The sequence below is a fragment of the Helicoverpa armigera genome, chromosome 17 (genome assembly GCF_030705265.1).
Source record: "Helicoverpa armigera isolate CAAS_96S chromosome 17, ASM3070526v1, whole genome shotgun sequence".
In the NCBI taxonomy this organism is placed as follows: domain Eukaryota; kingdom Metazoa; phylum Arthropoda; class Insecta; order Lepidoptera; family Noctuidae; genus Helicoverpa; species Helicoverpa armigera.
Window position 1 is genome coordinate 6,057,033 of NC_087136.1, and position 20,188 is coordinate 6,077,220.

Here is a 20,188-nt window from a genome sequence, read left to right on the forward strand (position 1 = left end):
AAAAAAAAGATCTAGTCGCTGATTGGTTTGCATAAAGTTGTTTTGACGTTGCTCTAGTCCCCGATTGGACAATTAAGACTAAGTTCGCCATTTGCTTTATTGTTTGCCATAAATGTAATGCGATATCTACTATATTAAACTGGTAACATACTTGAAAAAAAATGTATTTTGCATTGGAAACAGTATTTCCAGACCTTTATTAATGTATCTAACAGAAATAAAATGATGAATACTTCTTCGTCTTTAAGGAAAGTTTAGTAAAGTGCTTTTTAAATTGCATCGAGTCATATGATGTATGATTTTTTTTAAATAAAAAATGGAATAACCAAAAGCGCTATTGTTACCGTTCGGGTACGGATTATATCTCGAGAATCAAGAATGGGAACGTGAATTGTGGCCATAAAACATAAGTAGTGACATAAATAAGTTGTGAGATGTAAACTAGTCAGTTATTCTGGTTATCTTCTTTCTAACAAGACGGCCGCTACAACTATAAACCTAGATATTTGCTTTCATAATATTTGCGCATTTTATAGATCGTCTAGAGAGAGCCTTACCAAAAATCAAGTTGTAGATTTTTTATTACTGGCAACTACATTTCCTCGCTGGCTTTCACTTGCGTCATGCGTGCGTTTTTTTTACTTTAGCGCCATTTTGTAATTATGTTCGGTGAATTGTGATTTGCGATTGCGGTGTTTTCTGTATTTGATCAATAACATCACCAGATATATACCATTTGTGATTTTGTTATAACACACCCAAGTTCTGGTAAGTTTTGACACTTGACAAGTTAGATGTTGACCTACATGATTGAAAATCTAATTTATAATTTCTAGCCGGTTCCGGCCTAGGTTTCATTTTAATTGCATTATAACTCTTATCAGGTGTAACCTGCAATGGATAATCAGCGTGAAAAAGAGCGTGATCGATCGCGGCGCGGAGATCGGCCATCTAGATTCTCTGATGCAACCAGAGACCGATCTAGCGACCGCGACCGAACCGAAGGGAAAAGATTGTTTGTATCTAACATTCCGTATGAGTTCCGCTGGACTGAGCTAAAAGATTTGTTCAAAGAGAAGGTACGTTATCTATATTATCCTGAAACTACAGAAGTTTTAAGTACAATAACCTAAGTTAATTAGCTCACTATTGTTACCCGGTTTTTTAGGTTGGAGATGTGGCCTACGTTGAGTTATTCAATGACGAGAACGGGAAACCTAGAGGATGTGGTGTCGTCGAATTCACGAACTCTGAAGCAATGAAGAAAGCTCTTTTTGTTATGCACCGATATGAGCTTAATGGTCGCAAACTTGTTTTGAAGGAAGAAACAGGTAAATTACCCATACTATCCTCTATTGTTTTTAAACTTGTTAATTGACATCACACTTGAGTTGTGTGTTGAATACATTGAGTGTATTACAATTATTTTGTGTTAAGTTTCAGGGAATGATAGGAACAGAATGAACTCTTCAAGGTCAGGCGGTGGCGGCGGCGGCGGTGGTAACCGAAACAACAGGGATGATAAAGAGTATGTTTAGTACACAGATCAGAATTAATTTGTTTTTAACCCATAACTTGGCTTGATAACCCATGCATAGTATCATCATTGAATTGAATTGCTTTAAGCTTTATTAACAACAGAAAATAGAAAATAAATAAATAATAGTAACTGCTCAATTGGCAGTTTGCAGTAGCCATATTTATGTTCTCCATTTTATGCAATTTTTGCACTCAAGTATGTTATCTGAGGTTTAAAACTTAATCGTCTGATAAAACACTAATCACCTTCACTTCATTAATTTTTGTTTGATGCCTAGTTATTAATATAATCTTCTGTTCTATTTCTAAGTAGTTTCAGTTGGGGCATCAACAAACCAAGGGAACCAGAGAATTATAATACCTATGGACTCAGTCTACAGTTCCTTGAATCTATCAATGTACAGCCACCTCTAGTCAAAAAAGTTTTTGTTGCCAATGTAAGTATTTACATAACACATAAATTGTATAAGATCATAGTGTTATGAATTTATGTAATCATTAATTTTAGCCTTCAGATTACATATTTTATTATTTGTTGTGATTTTTAGCTTGATTACAAAGCAGACAGGGCTAAAATAAAAGAGGTTTTCAAAATGGCGGGTAAAGTGCGCAACATTGATCTGGCAGTAGACAAGGATGGTAACAGCAGAGGATTTGCTGTCATTGAATATGATCATCCTGTTGAAGCTGTTCAGGTAAATAACATTATCTTTAATTTATTTAACTAATAGTGCTTATGTAAATAACTTTTTATATAAAAATAACCATTCTCTTCCATCCACAGGCCATTTCAATGTTTGATAAACAAATGCTGTATGACAGAAGAATGACAGTTCGCATGGACAGGGGTGTCACAGACAAGAGCGAAGTAAGGCTCCCAGAAGGACTCAAGAGCATTGGTCTTGGTCTAGGACCAAATGGGGAACCATTGAGAGATGTAGCAAGGAACCTACCTCCTCAGACTCCGGCTACCACTAATTTGAACCTTGCAAACACTGGAACGGCTTTAGGTGCTGGAGTTTTGGGAGCTGTGCCAACTGCTGGTGTCACTCTGAATGGTCTGGGAGCAGGATTATCAGCAAATACTCTGAATACCAACACAGCTTTGGGTGGCAATTTAGGACTTCAAGTAAGACTCTTTGCTCTATATTTACCTGAACATTTAATTAATCATCCATCATTTTATTTGACTTGAAATTCAAATATTGCATACATAAAATGTATTATTGTTTTCAGGCATTGAGTTTAACAGGATTAGGGGCTCTGCAGAATCAGTTGTTGCAGCAAGGATTAACTGCTAATGACTTGGCAACAGTGCTCACAGCACAAGCTAATGCCAATCAGAATAACTTGGCACTTGGCAACACAGATTTGGGATCAGGTCTCAATCTGAGCAACTCTGGCTTGACCAACAGTGTGATGGGAAATAACTCACTCAGCTCTGGACCTCTATCAGGTTAGTAAGAAAGTCAAGATTAGACTCTCAAGTCCATAATATATTGAAAACTTTTCTGAAATAGGCAGACACAATTTGGTGCCTTATCTAATGAGAACTAAACTTCCTCATATATTGTAAATAGACATGATCATTTTTATTACCTCTTATCCAATTATGTTTGTCTATTAAGGTACTAACAGACAAATGGGAGGTGTGACAGTGTCGGCCCAATACGGGCGGGACCCGGGCGTGCAACAATCTAGCCGCGACAAGTCTTCTGATATGGTCATCATAACTAACGTAAGTGCCTCCAATTACAGCATACTTAATCCGCCACTATACATATTTACAGCATCCTTATTCACCACTATACATATATTACTGCATACTTATTCACCACTGTACATATATTACAGTATACTTATTCATCACTATAATTTTATGCACTTTATTATTGACCAGAGTCTAGGCAGATCTATTTTGGCCGTTTATTAAGCGACATTTAATAGGTTTTTTTTTTCTCATTTAGCTACCACAAACAGTGACATGGCAATTGATTCGTGAGAAGTTCAGTGAATGCGGCGATGTGAAGTTCGCTGAAATGACCGCGCCTGACACAGCGGTCGTGCGCTTCCACAAGGAATGGGATGCAGAAAGGGCAATAAGTATCCTTTTTAAAATACGACAAATTATTAGGATCACCATTCCTCAGACTTCTTGATGAGGTATGAATTTTGTAATGATGTTTTTATTGTGTAATCAGTACAGGGGTAAATTTTCTTAGCACAGTATTCAGAAATGTTTGACCGGACCCGCATCGATGGTAGAACAATAGATGTTCGCTTCTTCTAGCAGTCGAAACAAGAAGAGTGAGTACTTTGTTGTTACTTACGGTCATTTTCCTGCGTCGTACTGTCAATGCGTCGGACTTATTCCAGAGAAAATTGATATCCTTGCTTTTAGGCATAATCTTGCTATGTCCTTCCTTAAGACTAAAATGTTCAAGTCATGCCTTAGGGCTTAACAGTCAATGAGTAGATTTTTCTAACAATGCCCAGATTTCCGCGCATACTTCGTGTGTTTCTACTTCTTTCCCTTTTTGGAAGACCTTAGTATTTATCTTTAGCTTTTCATAACTATGTACGTATCGCCGTGTTGCCAGATGAAATGAAATGCACATTAGTTTAGTGTGCATTTCGTGACATGTGCACTATCTGCTTCTGGGTTCCGTCATTAGCAATAAGCATGTTTTTCCTGCGAATGTCGTTCGTCCGGCCTGCACTTTTTGTCCTACCTAGGAACTGGATATGTGGATACCTGCTCCCCGTTTCTATTTGTCTTGAAATTCTAAAAACACAGTGTTAGGATATATACTGAAAAATCTACTCATCTTAATAATTTGGCGCCTTAAAGATGCAATTAATTGCACACGAATGTCTCGAAAAGACATCTAAATGTTGTAATTTTTGTGATTTCAGGAAAGTTTTGAAGTCGGTCTGATTTGGGGTTTGTATACACTCTGCTGCCTGGAAATGAAATGCTTTCCCATCCTCGTCTTGAATTCTGTTCGGTGATGTGTTCTCAAAACTTTGTCTCGATTGACGTTCACTTTTATCGATGAAAAATTTGTATTTTAGGTTAAGTTAATGTAAGCGTCTGAATGTTTTATGTAGCCCTTATGAATTAAAACTTAATAAATTTCATTTGAGGAAAAATATTGTTATGTTATGCTTCAAAATCTTTGACTGATCCAATTTTGAAACATTGATACTGCATCGGTTCCTTCTTAATTTTTAAATAGTTAACGTCTCATGTTCTTTCGAGGTGTCAGGCAAATGGTGTCATTGTGCAAGTAGTGATGTCGCTAAGTGCGTATGTAAACAAACGCTTAGTCGTTGAGGCGTGTGATCGTGGATCGGCGAAGCAATTTGGTAAATTTTGTAAGTCACCTTTAGGTTCTGTTCATCTACGTGTGTTACGAGTAAACAGGTAACGGGAAGCTTTTGCCTCTGGTTAACCGACCTCACCTCCGAAAAACAGAGTAAGAAATCAGAAGGCACTCATTTATGAACAAGTCTTGAATAATCCCACAGCATCTGCCTACGACGGAGCCCGAATATTGAATTTCTTTTGATTTCCTGGTTCAGTCACTTACGAATTATCTTGTAGTCGAGAACGAATGACTTTTTTTGATAATATTCACTGTTTGCTGGTTACACATGTTAATTTATCTAGCTCTGGTAATGAATTTACATGGACTCATTTTATTTAGTGCTGTTTAACATTTGAAATTTTTTCGGTATTTGCTTATGCTGCCGTAACATGCTCGTCATTTGGTTACGTGAAAGAGAGGTAAATATTTCATCGTATTATTAACATGGTTCAATGAGCCATAATTTCTTATGATCACAAACAATTTATTTTATCGAATAATTATCTCTTGACCACTGTTTGTTAATATTGGAGTCGTAGACATGTAGTAATCTCTGTATTTAACTTCGCAAAAAGTAGCTAAATATTGCACATTGAGCTGTCTCACTCACCAAGAAAAGTTTTCGAAGATTGCAAAAGTTGGGTCTGTGATGCGTCGCAATTGCTATGAAATACGTCTTCAGACTTCTTCGACTCGAATGGTAAGTTTTCTCTCATCGAACTTGGAATTTTGTTATTTGTTTCGGGTGTGCATGGGGTTTTATAGAACAGTGCTACTTAGAAAAATGTCTATACTTGAATCACTCTGCATTACAACTTACAGGTATTGTTTATATTATCGGACCCGGTCCCTAAATTTTTAAACACTATCATTAACTTTTCTACAAGTCTCGGCGTATCCAGCGTTTCAAGGATCGACTTTAGAACACTCATGTTGGTCATCGGTGAACTCGGGAAGATTGGTTTGGTCGGTCCGTGTACTGTCCGCTGCCCAGAGTGTTTGTACTCTCTATATTAGCGGGCGAAATCTAATCGACTCGGATTTCTAATTACTATTTGGATGTTGGTACTCCGTAGGTATTCGAAGGTTCCGTGATTCATGACATGTTGGATATCTATTTGATATTTGGATCTTTCCGTAAATGCTAAGTTTTCCGCAAAATGTGTTTGAAATCTTTTGTTATAATAGAAGTCTATTTCAGGTGATAAAAATCAAGCTATGATGCTATGAGAATACATGATATGATGAAAGGATCAAATTCCTAAAAAAAGTATTTTTGCTGCGGTACCTACCGCTTCGAAAGCGTCTATCACTTTGAACGGTGGAGCGAATGGAAGGTGTCAGTGATGCAAGGTACGTTTTATTTGTAATTAGTATTAATCTAGTCAATGGGGTGTGCGCCGGTGTTGGGAATAGCGATTGCAATTACTGGATTTATATTTGCTCTTTAGTCTAAAATTAGTGCAGAATGAAAGTGGAATTCTGGAGACGATGGTTGTTGATATTTAGTTTCTATGCGACGAGGGTCGTACCAATGGGTAAAGGAAGTAAGAAAATCAAGGGGAACGCTATAAACTTTTGATTATTTTTATTAAAAAAGAAAAGTCTAACATTTACTTTGCCTAATAATTACCTACTCAACATTTAGGTAGTTACATACAGTGTAAAGAAACAACGTCTTTAATTCTAATGCACTTTAAACTAACTTTCAGGTAATGCACATACAGTCAGAACGACGCGCACTTGAGAGACAGCATTAAGCGAAGAGGCTTCGGTTGAAGAGGTAAGCATTACATAGACAAAGGGAATGCATTCTAAGTTCAATTTCTCTTTCTCTCTCTTCTTTAACCCTAGATAGATAACCTACATCGAAACGACGTAATCGATTTAGAAAAATCGTTATAACTCATTTGTTTTTCGCGTTATTATCCTGCCCGTTCCTGTCAACTCAGTCGGCCGTCGGAGCTTGTAGGACATACCCATATCGCCCCGGTAAGTGCAATACTTTCGTCAATATTTACCTACCTTACGTCGAAGTGACGTATGGTTATCTTTAGTGTTCGTTTTTTGTTTCTGGGAAAATGTGTTATTGTCTTTTTTTGAGAATAAATTTACATGTTTTTTATTAGTTTTCTTTTTACTTGTTATAGGCCACGATAAAAATTACATTTTGACGTCACGAAACCGTGCAGACGATGCAGCAACCTGTCGGTTGTTGCTTGAAATAAGCGATGAAGAGATTGAGGCGTCGGACAGTGAAACTGATGACTGTTTATTAGAAAATGAAGTAAAGAGTGATGCAGAAGACTTTGAAGATAGTGCACCAGTGAAGGGAAATACTGATGCTGAAGACATGTCTGAAAATAACCCTGAAATTTCTGAAAGTGCTCCGCTAACTATGACGAGTTGTATTGTCATGCCATAGCTACAAATTCTCAGTGGCAAAAGCGATCATCGTTGGACGGCGAGTAAGGCAGAACACGTGGCAGAGTATCTGCTGCTGATAATATGATTTGTAAGAAAGAAAAACCGCTGGGACGCAGAGATTTTATGAAGAAACTCAGCGGTAGCCTGATGACCCCATGGATGTAGACAAGGCGTATAATGGTCACTTTGCCGATAAATATCAAAGAAATAAATAGTAGTATACTGCCAAAAAGACCAGCCAAACCTCCCACACAACATGAATATGTACCTGAGCTAAAAAAAAGGAAATATTGTGCCTTTTGTTCTTCAAAAATTAGAAGGATGACAAAGACAAAGACAAATCTCATTTGTGGAGAGCACAAGTCTAGCGCCTGCCCTAAGTACCTTGCATGCTAAAATGAATAAAAATTGTGATTTACTTTAATTTGTTATATTCTAGAGATTAAAAAAAAATGATTTTTAAAAGTTTACACAATAAATTATAAGACTGATGGAAAGATTGCTAAACGTTTATGTTTCGAAGAGTAAGAATTATCTTGTTTTGTACTTAATTTTTTTTTAATAATAAAAAGATAAATAAACTCTATTGTTTTTCATTTTATCAACATATAATTAAAGATATTAAAACATAGTATCACATTTATAATCATAGTATATACATAATCCAAAATATGCTCACTCAAACATTCGCACGTCGAATCGACGTATGGTTATCTTTAGTGTACAGTGAAATATGGTTATCTATCTAGGGTTAATTATATTAATTCAGTTGTTTTCTAAGAAAGATTTAGCTGTGATTTACTCGGAGTCATTCAAGGTGTAACTTTTATGTTTTTGTTACAGGTACTTTCGAGAAAGTAATGATAATATTTTTAAGAAAGCAATGTATCAGGAGATCTTGAATAAATCGTGTTTTATTTACATTTGTTTTTTATTGTTTGACAATCTTGGTAATTGTGACTTTTTGTACCGACGCCAAATTCCTTTTACAATTTGCATTATCTCGTATATAGGGATCCTCAATGCAATTAATAATAGCTCCATTATTGAAATGACTGATGCACCGATGCATAGATTCACTACACCTCCACTTCGCACTGCGAAAAATAGATAAACATTACACATTACAATACATCAGTCAGATATGAGAAATTTGCACCATAATTAAAAGCAAGCATGATGCCAGGGGTTGCAAATTTTTGGGCGGCACCCCTAAATTCCAAATGGCAAACTGCCTAGTTCAAGAATTCAAAGCGTCAGTGGCTATTACTAATCTAAACCGACTCAAAGGACTAGCAAATCTGAAATACTTACAGAAGAGGTCATAGAAACTAAATATGATTTCTCTCATGACCCGCACCTTCGGGAACGCCGATACGCTGACCCTCACTCTGTTCATAGCCTCCTGGGGTAAGTACGTCTCTCGGTCATTCTTAAACACGTCTTCCTCGCAGTTGCCCAAACAACCGCAATCACGAAATGATCTCGGCAAATCGTCTATATTTTCATATCTACCCATAGTTTCATTGTAAGTAGACAGTGTAGTTATTTGTTTTTTGTGTTCAAGTAGGCATTCCAGTTCAGCTAAGTTGCAAATTCTTTCGTGAGCTGAAATCATAAAAAGTACAGTTGCTCCGTCACTTTCTAATAGAAGTACCTAATCAAAGACATACATTTATCAATAACAGGTACCTTATATACATGTACAGGTTTTTTTTATATACATTTACAGAATTAATTGACTTACCCAATGGCTTATAAAAATGTGGTATACAATCGCACAATTTAAATATCATTTTAATTCGACAGTCTATTAAACAGCGATTATACGAGTAAATTGGGTACCTGTTACTCGTAACTTCGTTCCTGAATCTGTAATTTTCATTACAAAGGTTAATTTAACGTTGATTTTCCTGTTCGCTTACAACGAAGATGTAGGTAAGGATTTCGTCTTATGAAGCAGGCTTCATTCAATAGCGATGTAAGAAGTACCTTCACAAAGGTGGGGAGAGCAGCAAAAAAAACAAAGATCAATCAAAACGTGAGCCTATTCGAAAAATAATGACGTCATCCTTACCTGCAATTACGAAGTTGCAAAGGAATATCCTTGATATCCTCTGAAGCTCTAGTGCTCGTAATTTGCACTCCAAAAGACAAGAACCCTTCGGTTTCAAAAGTTAACGCCGGCGTGCCAATCAGAATTACTTCGTCTGGGCTCACGGTGTAAATCTATAAAGGGAATTCAAAAATAGAAAGAATATCACATTATCCGTTACAGCGACATTAGCGATATATCGTATGAAGTGGAGGACTCTGGCTTTTAAGTGTTAATAGATTTTATGCTGACCGTACATCGTAAGATCGTATGACCGTATCTTTCTAGACTGCAAGTAGAGAGGGAGTTTTACCTACTTATTATTTATGCGTCTCATGCAAAGAAAATAACGAATTCTCATCACAGCATATTTTTTGGACTTTACTTTTGAATTGTACCAACCTTAAATACGTCGGTGTAGTTGAGTAACTGAACAAAAAAGTCAATGTCGTGTACAGAGAGCTCAATGTTGTTTTTGGCGTATGCCACACTGCTGTCACTCCATTTGCTGCAATACAAAACGAGAATGTTACCTAATGGAACACGGTTCGTGTGGTGCTTCGTCATGCAAATGTAAGTGCATTGCCTACAAATGAAAAAGCTGTTGGAATGCGAATGTTAAAATTGGATTCGATTTAGGTTGGTTAGGTTGGTAAATTAATATTGATTTGCGAGGATATTAGCGCAGTTTTAAGCTCTGTTGCGAAATTAAGTTTTTTCCAATGTTAAATAAAAAAAAGTTTTTCGGCAGCCTATTTAAACGGTTTTATTTTTTACATTGTTAGACATATCTGCCTGGTGGAGGTTCGCGGCAATTTGCCACGGGAGGCCCAATCTGTATGGATAGGCCATTATACTTACGTAGGGTCATCAAGTATAGCAACGTTCGAATTTATAATATGGCATAACCCCATTTCTGTCATAGTGGTGTCTACAGTTATGGGCCAGTTGAGGAGAAGCTGTAGCGTGGTGTTCTTGAACTTCTTGAATAAATCCACTGCGATTGTCGCGTACTCTTCAGGTTTTATAAGCTGTGGACATTTAAAATACTTATTAGAGAACGTATGTATGTAGACAGTGATAAAATATAGTACCTATTGCATAAAAAACGTATAGGTATTCCTGGTAGGGTGTGGGGCAACACTAACAGCGTCCTCCTAAAAATGAACAAAGAATTGAATTATGTATTTCTTCATTCATTCGAAATTCTTTCCCATTCATAGTCGAACCCGGCTGTCCGTTCATTCTAGGAAAAGTTATTTCCAAAGCCGAGATCTTTTCCTTTTCTCCAAAGCATGGAGCACCCAATTGATGGATATAAAGGGTGATTTTTTAGCTGGTATCTTTTTGGCAACACTCTTTTTAGCAGATCACGCGTGAATTTTATCTTGTATCATTGTCAAACTTGTTCAGTATGGTCTATAATTTAACCATGAATCGACTTCCGACCGAACAACGCTTGCATATTATTGAATTTTACTATCAAAGACGACAATGGCCGAAACGTTACTGTGAATGGCGAGCGCTACCGTGGGATGATTGGCGATTTTTTTTGCCCAAAATGGAAGAATTGGACATGCCTGACATGTGGTATCAACAAGACGGTACCACATGCCACACGGCACGCGAAACAATGGCCTAATTGAGTGATAATCGGTGAACAGTTTATCTCACGTTTTGGGCCCGTCAATTTTCCGCCTACTTAGATCATGTGATCTAACGCCTTTGGACTATTTCTTGTGGAGCCATGTTAACAGGGATAAACCAGCAACGATTGACGCACTGGGAGCCAATATTGAAGCATTTATTCGTAATATACCGGCTGATATGTTGGAGAGAGTGTGCCGAAATTGGGCCTTGCGAATGGGCCATCTAAACCGGAGCCGCGGCCAGCATTTGCATGAAATTATCTTCAAACATTAAATTATATTGATCGTTCTATCGATTCCAATAAAGATTTCATCCAATGTTTCAAATTTTTTGTGTTCTTTTTGAAAATCAAATCCTATACCTCTTAAAAAATCACCCGTTACATCTACATACCTGCAACTACGAACCTGCGAAATAATATAGGTACTTATCTATGTACCAACCTTTTGATCGTTCATAACGTACCTCTAATATTTCTGGAGGTGGTAGATCCAAAACATTTAATGCTTCCAAGGAAACTGACATAATCGCCGAGTAGTATGCCTCCAAATTATATCCAGTTCTGTTGAGGGTTTCGCTAAAAATATAATTATATTCGTGTTAAAATTGTGTGCGTTCGCGCAGCGGAATGTTGTTGAATTTAAAGATTTTAATTATGCAGATAATTAGTGTATGACGTCCTATAATTGTGTATGGTAATAAAATTTGTGTGCAGCCATTGTGGAGAAATTCAAAACAGATTCCGCTGGGCGAACGTTGGCGAACGTTGTCCTGGCGGAACTTTAATCCATAGACTTTAGAAGAAAGAGATGTGTCCAGTGTGTATTTGTGTATAATTGATTATGTATCAATGAAATCAGTGCATGCATAAACTTCGGAGAAATTCAAGTTTACGCGAACGTTTGGCCATTAGCTAGTTTTCATATAAAGCGCTTACATAGAGAGCTGTAGATTTTTACATACGTTGTTTTGAATTTGTTTATATTTGTTTAAAAACAGATTTAGAAAACGTAGGGTTTTAAAGATAAAAATATAAACGTAAAATACAAATGCAGTTTTCTAGATTTTCACGTTTACACAAACCTTGTAAGTGTCTCCAACATGTTGCCTAGTATCAATGATGTTCCGTTAGTAATTAAAAGTTATAGGATATTTTATCATGAATAGATCACTGTTTACAAAGCAGTCGAATATCACGACGTTCGAATTGCATGGTAAAATGTATGCCAATAATTAGTTTAATCATTCAACTATTCACTTGCAAAATTTCATGTCATTAAATTCAGTAATTAAAGAAAGACAATTATAATACTGACGGAGCATCGAAAACCTACATAATCCGACCAAGTTCGGATAGCTACTAAAAAGCGACCGCGCCATATCTCTAAGAAACGTTCTAACTTGGAAGGTTAGTATTTATTAATATGGTACAGTTGCGTACACAAGCGTTAGGAAAAAATAAAACAATTGTATTTCTTGATTGAAAAATATTTTTTTAATAATAATGCCACTATCTACGATAAAAATAAATCTTCAATTAACAAGTACATCTCTATTTAAATATCCGTGTACAAAAATATTTTTATTATCATTACTTACATAAATTACTTAACTACGTGATTAAAAATAACGTTAATAAACGTTACGTATTTTAACTAAAATGTCGTAGATAGTGGCGTTATTATTAAAAACATATTTTTCATTCAAGAAATGCAATTGTTCTATTTTTTCCTAACGCTTGTGTACGCAACTGTACCATATTAATAAATACTAACCTTCCAAGTTAGAACGTTTCTTAGAGATATGGCGCGGTCGCTTTTTAGTAGCTATCCGAACTTGGTCGGATTATGTAGGTTTTCGATGCTCCGTCAGTATTATAATTGTCTTTCTTTAATTACTGAATTTAATGACATTTAATTTTGCAAGTGAATAGTTGAATGATTAAACTAATTATTGGCATACATTTTACCATGCAATTCCTTTAGAACGTCGTGATATTCGACTGCTTTGTAAACAGTGATCTATTCATGATAAAATATCCTATAACTTTTTAATTACTAACGGAACATCATTGATACTTGGCAACATGTTGGAGACACTTACAAGGTTTGTGTAAACGTGAAAATCTAGACCCCAAACTGCATACTTTAAGAACTAAGACCTAATAAGTGTATTTTACGTTTATATTTTTATCTTTAAAACCCTACGACGTTTTCTAAATCTGTTTTTTAAACAAATATAAACAAATTCAAAACAACGTATGTAAAAATCTACAGCTCTCTATGTAAGCGCTTTATATGAAAACTAGCTAATGGCCAAACGTTCGCGTAGCGGAAACTTGAATTTCTCCGAAGTTTATGCATGCACTGATTTCATTGATACATAATCAATTATACACAAATACACACTAATTTTTGGACACATCTCTTTTCTTCTAAAGTCTATGGATTAAAAAAAGTTCCGCCAGGACAACGTTCGCCAACGTTCGCCCAGCGGAATCTGTTTTTGGTGAATTTCTCCACAATGGCTGCATACACAAATTTTTATTTACCATACACAATTATAGGACGTCATACACTAATTATCTGCATAATTAAAATCTTTAAATTCAACAACATTCCGCTGCGCGAACGCACACGTTAAAATTGCTAAAATTACCTATTCAAACAATACCTACTTAATTGTTGGTTATGCACATGTAGCTCAGTATACGTACTTGATATAATAAGCAAATACTTCATCGTCAATTTTGGTAACTGGACACAAAACTATTGCGGGATACGAGACGTTCCAGTTCAAATAGTCTTTCTCAACACTGTTCACAATCGGTGCCTCCTGGAAATTATATCAGCGTTAACATTTAAAAGAAATTAACACAATAGAAGGTAGGCAAATAAACTATAACTCACCACCAGTCTGGTATATTGAGAAGTTAGAAGAACGAAGATGATTGCGCAGGATAAGATGAAGCAAGCAGCCCAAAATAATCTGCAAAATTAAGTTAATGGCTGATTTACATTGAGTCAGTAACTGACGTCAGTCCACTGACAAGTCAGTGCTGACCCGGCACTGCCATCGTGTAAATTGATTTGAAGTCAGTACAGTACCACTGACGAAACACTGACACTACACTGACTTCGTGTAAATAGCACGCGTCAGTTTTCGGCGCCTACACTGACGTCAGTTACTGACTCAATGTAAATCAGCCTTCAGAGAATTTGAATTTGGCTTTCTGGAATTCAAATCTAGAACACAGGTAGGTTACAAAATCCATTAAGAGTTAGTAAACTTCCTTGCACTCCTGTGCAAGGAAAAATATCGACCCATATTTTTTTAAAATATGGAAAATATACCTAAATCATCCAGACTCTGTTTTAAACTCGCATTGCATAACTCTCTTTGCCTATATCTTTTTAATATAAAATTAACGAGAATAGCGTCAGTTTCTTAGGGTATTGGGAGAGAACACGCGAAAAGTAAGCTATACCTACATAGCTGCGAACTATGTAGGTAAGTACAAATTCATTTTTTTTTAATTTATAAAAAGGTTCCATCAAATTATAGGGTAGGTCCTACCGCTGAATTATTTAAGCTGCCTCTCATATTTATATTAGAAATTAAAGACCTACCTCTCAAACCAATGTATTTCAGTGTTAGCAATGTAAGGCAGACCATGAGTAGTGGAACTCCGTAACTCGCTTTGTAAATAGTTGATCAGTTTCTGAGTCTTCAACTTTCGCGCGTAATTATCACGTTTCCTCTTAAACGTGGGTTTTTCTTTCACTGTTATTTTTAACATGTTAAGTAAGAATGAGATTATTTCTGTACAATTTACGAATACATATGTTAATTTTGATTATTTTATTAAAAACTTTGGTATGCTCACTGGTATAGTGCTTGCTTTACAAAGCTTTGCCGAAATACACACTCAAATATGTATAATTTAGATTACCTATTCCGTAATAATGTCGTGCGTGTTGATTATTAGGTTTAATGTGATTATAATGATGGCTTTATTATTTTCCATGGACGTTCTTTATTCCGTGTTATCTATGGATAAGTATTAGGTATATTTCACTTGATCTGTTTTATTATACCGGGTTGTTCGAAAGAGGTACCGCGGCCCTAGCACATAAGAAGGCCTACGACGGAACACGACGGCTTTTAGTCAGTAAGAGTCTGACACTCCCTCACCGCTGCCAACCCACAGCGGGAGGGGTCATTTGATGATTTTTTACGTCGTTAAAAAAAAAAAAAGGTATCTTAGGTATTACTAAAATTTTGTAAATAGTATACAGCCATCAACCATATTTTACTTACCTGTAATATTTAGTTTGGTCGTAGAGGCAAGAAATTAAGGAATAAAACATGTCTTTAGGTAATCATGTACCAACAAAAATCTTGTGTACACAAAGTATTAGCTGTTTGTAATCCTGTCACTAGAAAACAGTGATTTCTGAGGAGCTTCCACAAATAAGGCGGGTTTCGACTCTCATAGTAGAAGATTTGGAACAAATCTTAAGATGCTTTTAAAAGAGGATCAAGCTCACCTTGTTTACGGATTACACTCACCAGTAAGAAATGTAAGATTTTGTGGAAACTGCTTGTATGTACTGGCCAGTCAATTTATGTGGTTCATGATTTTTTCTTAACCAGTCAGAAGATTTTCTTTGTTGAGATTAATTTAATCATGAATCTGTGTGATATGTTAACGTAGAAGTTAATTAACTAGTACCTAAAGTTTTTGTTCTTTGAAGATTTAAGATATGTAGTTACATTTTTTTGTAGGTACCTACAATTATGTATAGATAAGTATCTACTACTATATAGATAGCATAAAGTAAATTAGTCTTTGATAGATAGGTACTTTATAGTGTATCTACTATGTGCTTATTATAATATCATAAAAATACCTTAAAATAATGTATTATCAGTTGATTACAAGTACTTTTATTATGTTACACTGTTGATAGTAACTTGGTGTGTTGGTACAAATTGTATTCTTTGTAAACCAAAGAATAGGTCTATTGTAGTGATCCTGTATAACAGTCCTTACAATGGCGTTGAACATAATTTATCATATAATAGCCAATTGAGATACTAATCCTAATAGTGGTTGGGCCATTATTGTTTACTGTTGACATTAAGGAAAATCTACTAAAATGTTTCAAAGGGAAAAAAGCGACAAGCTACGTTTTTCCTATGTCTCCCTATGTATTGAAACTAAGTACAGTGTGAAAAGTTAAATAAAATATCAAACACAGCGATCGAAATAAGCGACGAGACCATAATGGACTTAGAAATTAACTTAATTAAACCTTAAGCGTTCAATTTGTCGAATTGGCCTTAATAAAAGGTATAAATGGTTGAATCTCGTTAAAATGAGGTTGAATTAATTTTAGCGAAAACGTATTTCATGTTGTACCTAGCCTTATTTAAACAATTGAATGATTTGCATTAGTATTTATTAACTGTTTATTCTGTTTGAAGTACGGTGGTTTAATGAGGTAGGTACGGTATATATTATGGACGAGGGAATTAATTAAAGGAGGTGTTATCTTTTATTTTTAACAGCTCCAAAAAATATAATGTGAAGTGAATTTTAAATTCCGCTGTATTGGCACTTATGTTATACCTCGTGGCATGTGAGTGATTTAATGGCAGAGCAATCTATTTGTTAGCCATAAAACCCACGAGACTCGTTGCAAAGCAAACGCTAACTTTATCAGAATGCCCGTGTTGTAGTCAAGAATGCCCTAATCGGCCATTTGCTAGCGTTAAGCCCCTATTTATTATCGTAACTAGTGGAGCACTATCGCTTTCGGCCCGAGTTGGAGATCGTTCCGTGTTTCTTACATGGCCATTTGTCTGTACCCTCTTACTAATTCAACAAAACGTGAGAGCCGCCAAGATAACAACTTCGTTTCGAAGATCGTCGATACAATGGTACGCTATCGAACGATAAAATGGCGCCGTCCTTCGTTCTGCGTACACAATAACTTAAGTCTTCGACTAGAGAATAAACATTACTTTTAGAAATGCTATCTTCGATGTATAAGTATTTCTCCGAAGCCTCTCTTCTGCGAAAGTCAGTAATTCTTTTAAAAAAATCCTAGGACCAATTTCTAGGATATTTTATTTAGATATTTACTTTTAACAAAATGATTGAGGAACCAAGTACAAAAGACAGGTCAAATATTATCAAGAAAACATTACTTTTGTGGTAAAATCGCGAGCCTGAGCATAGTTACGGCGGGAGGTGTCGGTCCGATCGTGTCGGATCATTACTCTTTGTCAAACTTGGCCGGTCGCTCACCGCGATCCCGCGCTCAATCTCCGGTCTCAAGCTCTAACGTGGATGCTGCATCGCGAAACCTATTTAAACTTAAATAAGAATTGCCAGCAACTGTTAGTAGGCTCCGTCTTGTAATGCAGACGTTTAGTCAAGATTGTTGATTACGTTTGGAAATGGTAATGTCATTTAAATTAAACGGCTGGGTTTAAGTAATTTCCCCTGAATTTTCGTTTGCCCTCCTCAGTTGTGTTTTTCTTATGAAATGTCTAGATCATGAAAAAATGTCTAGTGATAAGATAGGTATGACGCTCGAAGTACTTATTGCAAGATTATTTCATCCATAGAAATATACCTAGGTACCTATAATTGTGCAAGGATTGAGAAAAACCTGAAAAGCCAGCTATAACGTGCTCAGAATTTATTTTTAAAGAAGTATTGTATGAAAGAAGATGAAGTTTTTACTAAGTTTCGCGGTTGAAAAGAGCTTTGGCAAGCACGTAATTTTATCAAAATAGTATTTGCTTGGCAGGCCACTTTTAACTTCTATACTTGCAGTTTCGAATTTATAGGTAGATTTTTATCTGAAAGTAGATAAAACTGATTGTTATTTCAAATCATACATTTAAGCAGCCAGTTACCAAGTTGGGTGATCCTTTAGATCCTTTCTGATAATATAAATGGTTAAGATAAAATGAAAATATGACCTTATTTTGCGGTTGAACATTTTCAATGCACAAAGAAAACATACTATCTTATATATTTCGTTCATTATTACTGAAGAAAGTAATATTTACTTAATTGAGGTAAGTTTACACATTTCTGTTTGAGAGGATCTCAAATAAGACTTGGTTTGTTTGCTTTCGCTAACAGACAAAAGCAAACAAAGCTCATTTACATGTTCACATGTGAAACAAACCGAAGATAATACAACCTTTTGAATACCAACGACTTTGCGGAAGGTAAAACGAGGAGTATTACTCAATTAATCCTATTCAATAAACTCCAATGTTATTTCATAAAGTATTTTCAGCCCACGACATATTTCAAAGGCCTATTCAGAAAGAAATTAGCAATTTATTTATTGGAAGCTGTTTACAAGATCACCCATCTCTGACCCTTAACATTCTCGTGTTGGGGTACATTTATAAATTGAATGAATTAATTTAGAACAGATGGCAACTAACTGATTTGCATTTGGGCGTTACATTGAGTGTTAAAACCTCTAAAGGGATTCGTTTTATGTAATTGGATCCCAGATTACTAGGGATTTGTGCGTCATCAGCATTGCGTGTGAGGCTATCGCTTTAACAGTAATTTGCTTGTATCATGTATAGTTTATGAAGTGAAAACATATCTGTTGGGGTCACGTTTACAGCTTAGTTGATTTGTATCAAAGCAGCTGATAGACTTGTTAATTAGGATAGAAAGGATGTTTTAATACTGTAGTCGAGTCTAAAATATTAGATTAGGTTTATCCTTTCATCTAAATTGACATGATCGGATGTTAAACATTTTTATACTCCAGATTTTCTTGTATTTAAAGATGCGGTATCTAAAAATTGTAAGCGGATTCTGTTCCATAAACTATACCACAAGTCCAACGCTATACAAATTAGGTTTTAACTCGAAAATTCGATTAAATTAGGAATCAGTTAGCACCTCAGTCGCGGCAAGGTGCAAACTTCCATAGCTCACGCTATTGGAATCTCGACAATCAATACACGTGACCTTGTTTACTGGCTGTAATTAAACTACCTCCGTCGATAGGTCCTCGGATAACACCCTCGTTGTTTTAATTAATGTTGATTTACCGCCTAATTGAAACAGTCGAAGCTCACCTTTATTTTATCATGTTAAAGATTGCTTGTAGCTCAACAATTAATAGTTTTATTCAGATTTCTTGCCAAATAAATGTTACATTAAGCCTATGTAAATGTAAAACATACATAATAATTTTATTGGAATGGTAAATAAGCATTTTTGTAAATAAAACAGTTATGTGATGGGTAAATATTTGAGGCACTCACGTTCAATTTCCGGACCGAGTATTCCTGACACCTCGTTTCAATATTTAGGTGAACACCAATGTAAATATGTGTAGTATATATTTTGTTTGGAATCATTCGGATCTATAAACTGATTGCGGCTTTTGACGTGTACTTTTTTATTCGACAGCCGATTGAAGGCTCTATTCAAAGTCACCCTGATGTCACTAAAATGTTTGTTCGTGTTTATTTGGGTTTCAGATTTGTGCCAGTGATGCAAAACCTTCAACAATGTGTTTGCAAAGACGCGAGACACTTACGTGTGTTTTGGAATTATTTCTTTACGTATAATTCTATTCATTGTTTAGTCAAGTCATGGTTCTTCTCAGAAACTGAGGGATTACCTACCATTTATTGTGTATCGTTATTATATAATGTCTGCAAACTTTGTGTAAATTTTCAACAAGGTATAGGTGAGGCTTAGTAGGTAAAGCTTTGAAATATTAAATGTTCGTGATATAAACAAAATTTTTACAACTAAATATTTGAATTTAGATCCGCTAAAGAGTACTTAAAATGCAATAAACAGAAAATAAAAATAGAATACAGGTTTCGATTAAATAAATATTGTTTTATCGGAGAAACAGTCATGCACAAACATTGCTTAATTTAGTTTTATATGCGTGTGTGGATTTTAGAACAAATAATGTAATAACATATATAATAAACTGTTTATCTGGATTTACGTGCGTTTGGTTCTGCGTATTAGTTTTTATAGTATAAATTGTGGTAGCTATGTATTTATTTTAGTGTTGTAGTGATGCAT

General features: G+C 35.5%; 2 protein-coding genes across 6 annotated transcripts; one reads left to right on the forward strand and one right to left on the reverse strand.

Moving 5' to 3' along the window:
* The first annotated feature begins 601 nt into the window (after positions 1-601).
* LOC110374353 (heterogeneous nuclear ribonucleoprotein M) lies at positions 602-8,258 on the forward strand. Of its 5 annotated transcripts, XR_007511657.2 has the most exons (14): positions 603-768; positions 885-1,079; positions 1,169-1,331; positions 1,438-1,528; positions 1,850-1,976; positions 2,088-2,234; positions 2,324-2,668; positions 2,776-2,995; positions 3,168-3,277; positions 3,507-3,642; positions 3,774-3,846; positions 6,112-6,263; positions 6,623-6,693; positions 8,181-8,258. XR_007511657.2 is itself a non-coding variant. In XM_021332030.3 (12 exons), exons 2-11 carry the CDS (start codon positions 897-899, stop codon positions 3,827-3,829), a joined length of 1,572 nt encoding a protein of 523 aa, XP_021187705.1. In that variant the 5' UTR covers positions 602-768; positions 885-896; the 3' UTR covers positions 3,830-3,846; positions 4,456-4,694. The 5 variants fall into 5 exon arrangements, 4 of the variants coding, with proteins under 4 accessions (XP_021187705.1, XP_021187706.1, XP_021187701.1 ...); XM_021332030.3 differs by lacking the exons at positions 6,112-6,263; positions 6,623-6,693; positions 8,181-8,258 and adding an exon at positions 4,456-4,694 and having other exon boundaries at positions 602-768; positions 1,444-1,528; XM_021332031.3 differs by lacking the exons at positions 6,112-6,263; positions 6,623-6,693; positions 8,181-8,258 and adding an exon at positions 4,456-4,694 and having other exon boundaries at positions 602-768; positions 1,444-1,528; positions 1,853-1,976.
* On the reverse strand, positions 8,256-14,916 carry LOC110374375 (sodium channel protein Nach). The gene is made up of 10 exons (XM_064038782.1): positions 14,712-14,916; positions 13,992-14,070; positions 13,799-13,917; positions 11,548-11,659; positions 10,294-10,463; positions 9,835-9,940; positions 9,415-9,566; positions 9,085-9,209; positions 8,652-8,945; positions 8,256-8,434 (listed from the first exon to the last, which is right to left on the reverse strand). Exons 1-10 carry the CDS (start codon positions 14,879-14,881, stop codon positions 8,256-8,258), a joined length of 1,506 nt encoding a protein of 501 aa, XP_063894852.1. The 5' UTR covers positions 14,882-14,916.
* Positions 14,917-20,188: the final 5,272 nt, after the last annotated feature.

Coding starts and splice junctions, on each gene's coding strand:
- LOC110374375 (XM_064038782.1), bottom strand. CDS start 14,881: ATGTTAAAAATAACAGTGAAAGAAAAACCCACGTTTAAGAGGAAACGT. Junction 9,941..10,293: donor GCTATACTTGATGACCCTAC/GTAAGTATAATG, acceptor TTTGTATTGCAG/CAAATGGAGTGACAGCAGTG. Junction 8,435..8,651: donor TAGTTTCTATGACCTCTTCT/GTAAGTATTTCA, acceptor TATTTTTCGCAG/TGCGAAGTGGAGGTGTAGTG.
- LOC110374353 (XM_021332026.3), top strand. CDS start 897: ATGGATAATCAGCGTGAAAAAGAGCGTGATCGATCGCGGCGCGGAGAT. Junction 2,235..2,323: donor ATCCTGTTGAAGCTGTTCAG/GTAAATAACATT, acceptor TTCCATCCACAG/GCCATTTCAATGTTTGATAA. Junction 2,996..3,167: donor CAGCTCTGGACCTCTATCAG/GTTAGTAAGAAA, acceptor TTGTCTATTAAG/GTACTAACAGACAAATGGGA.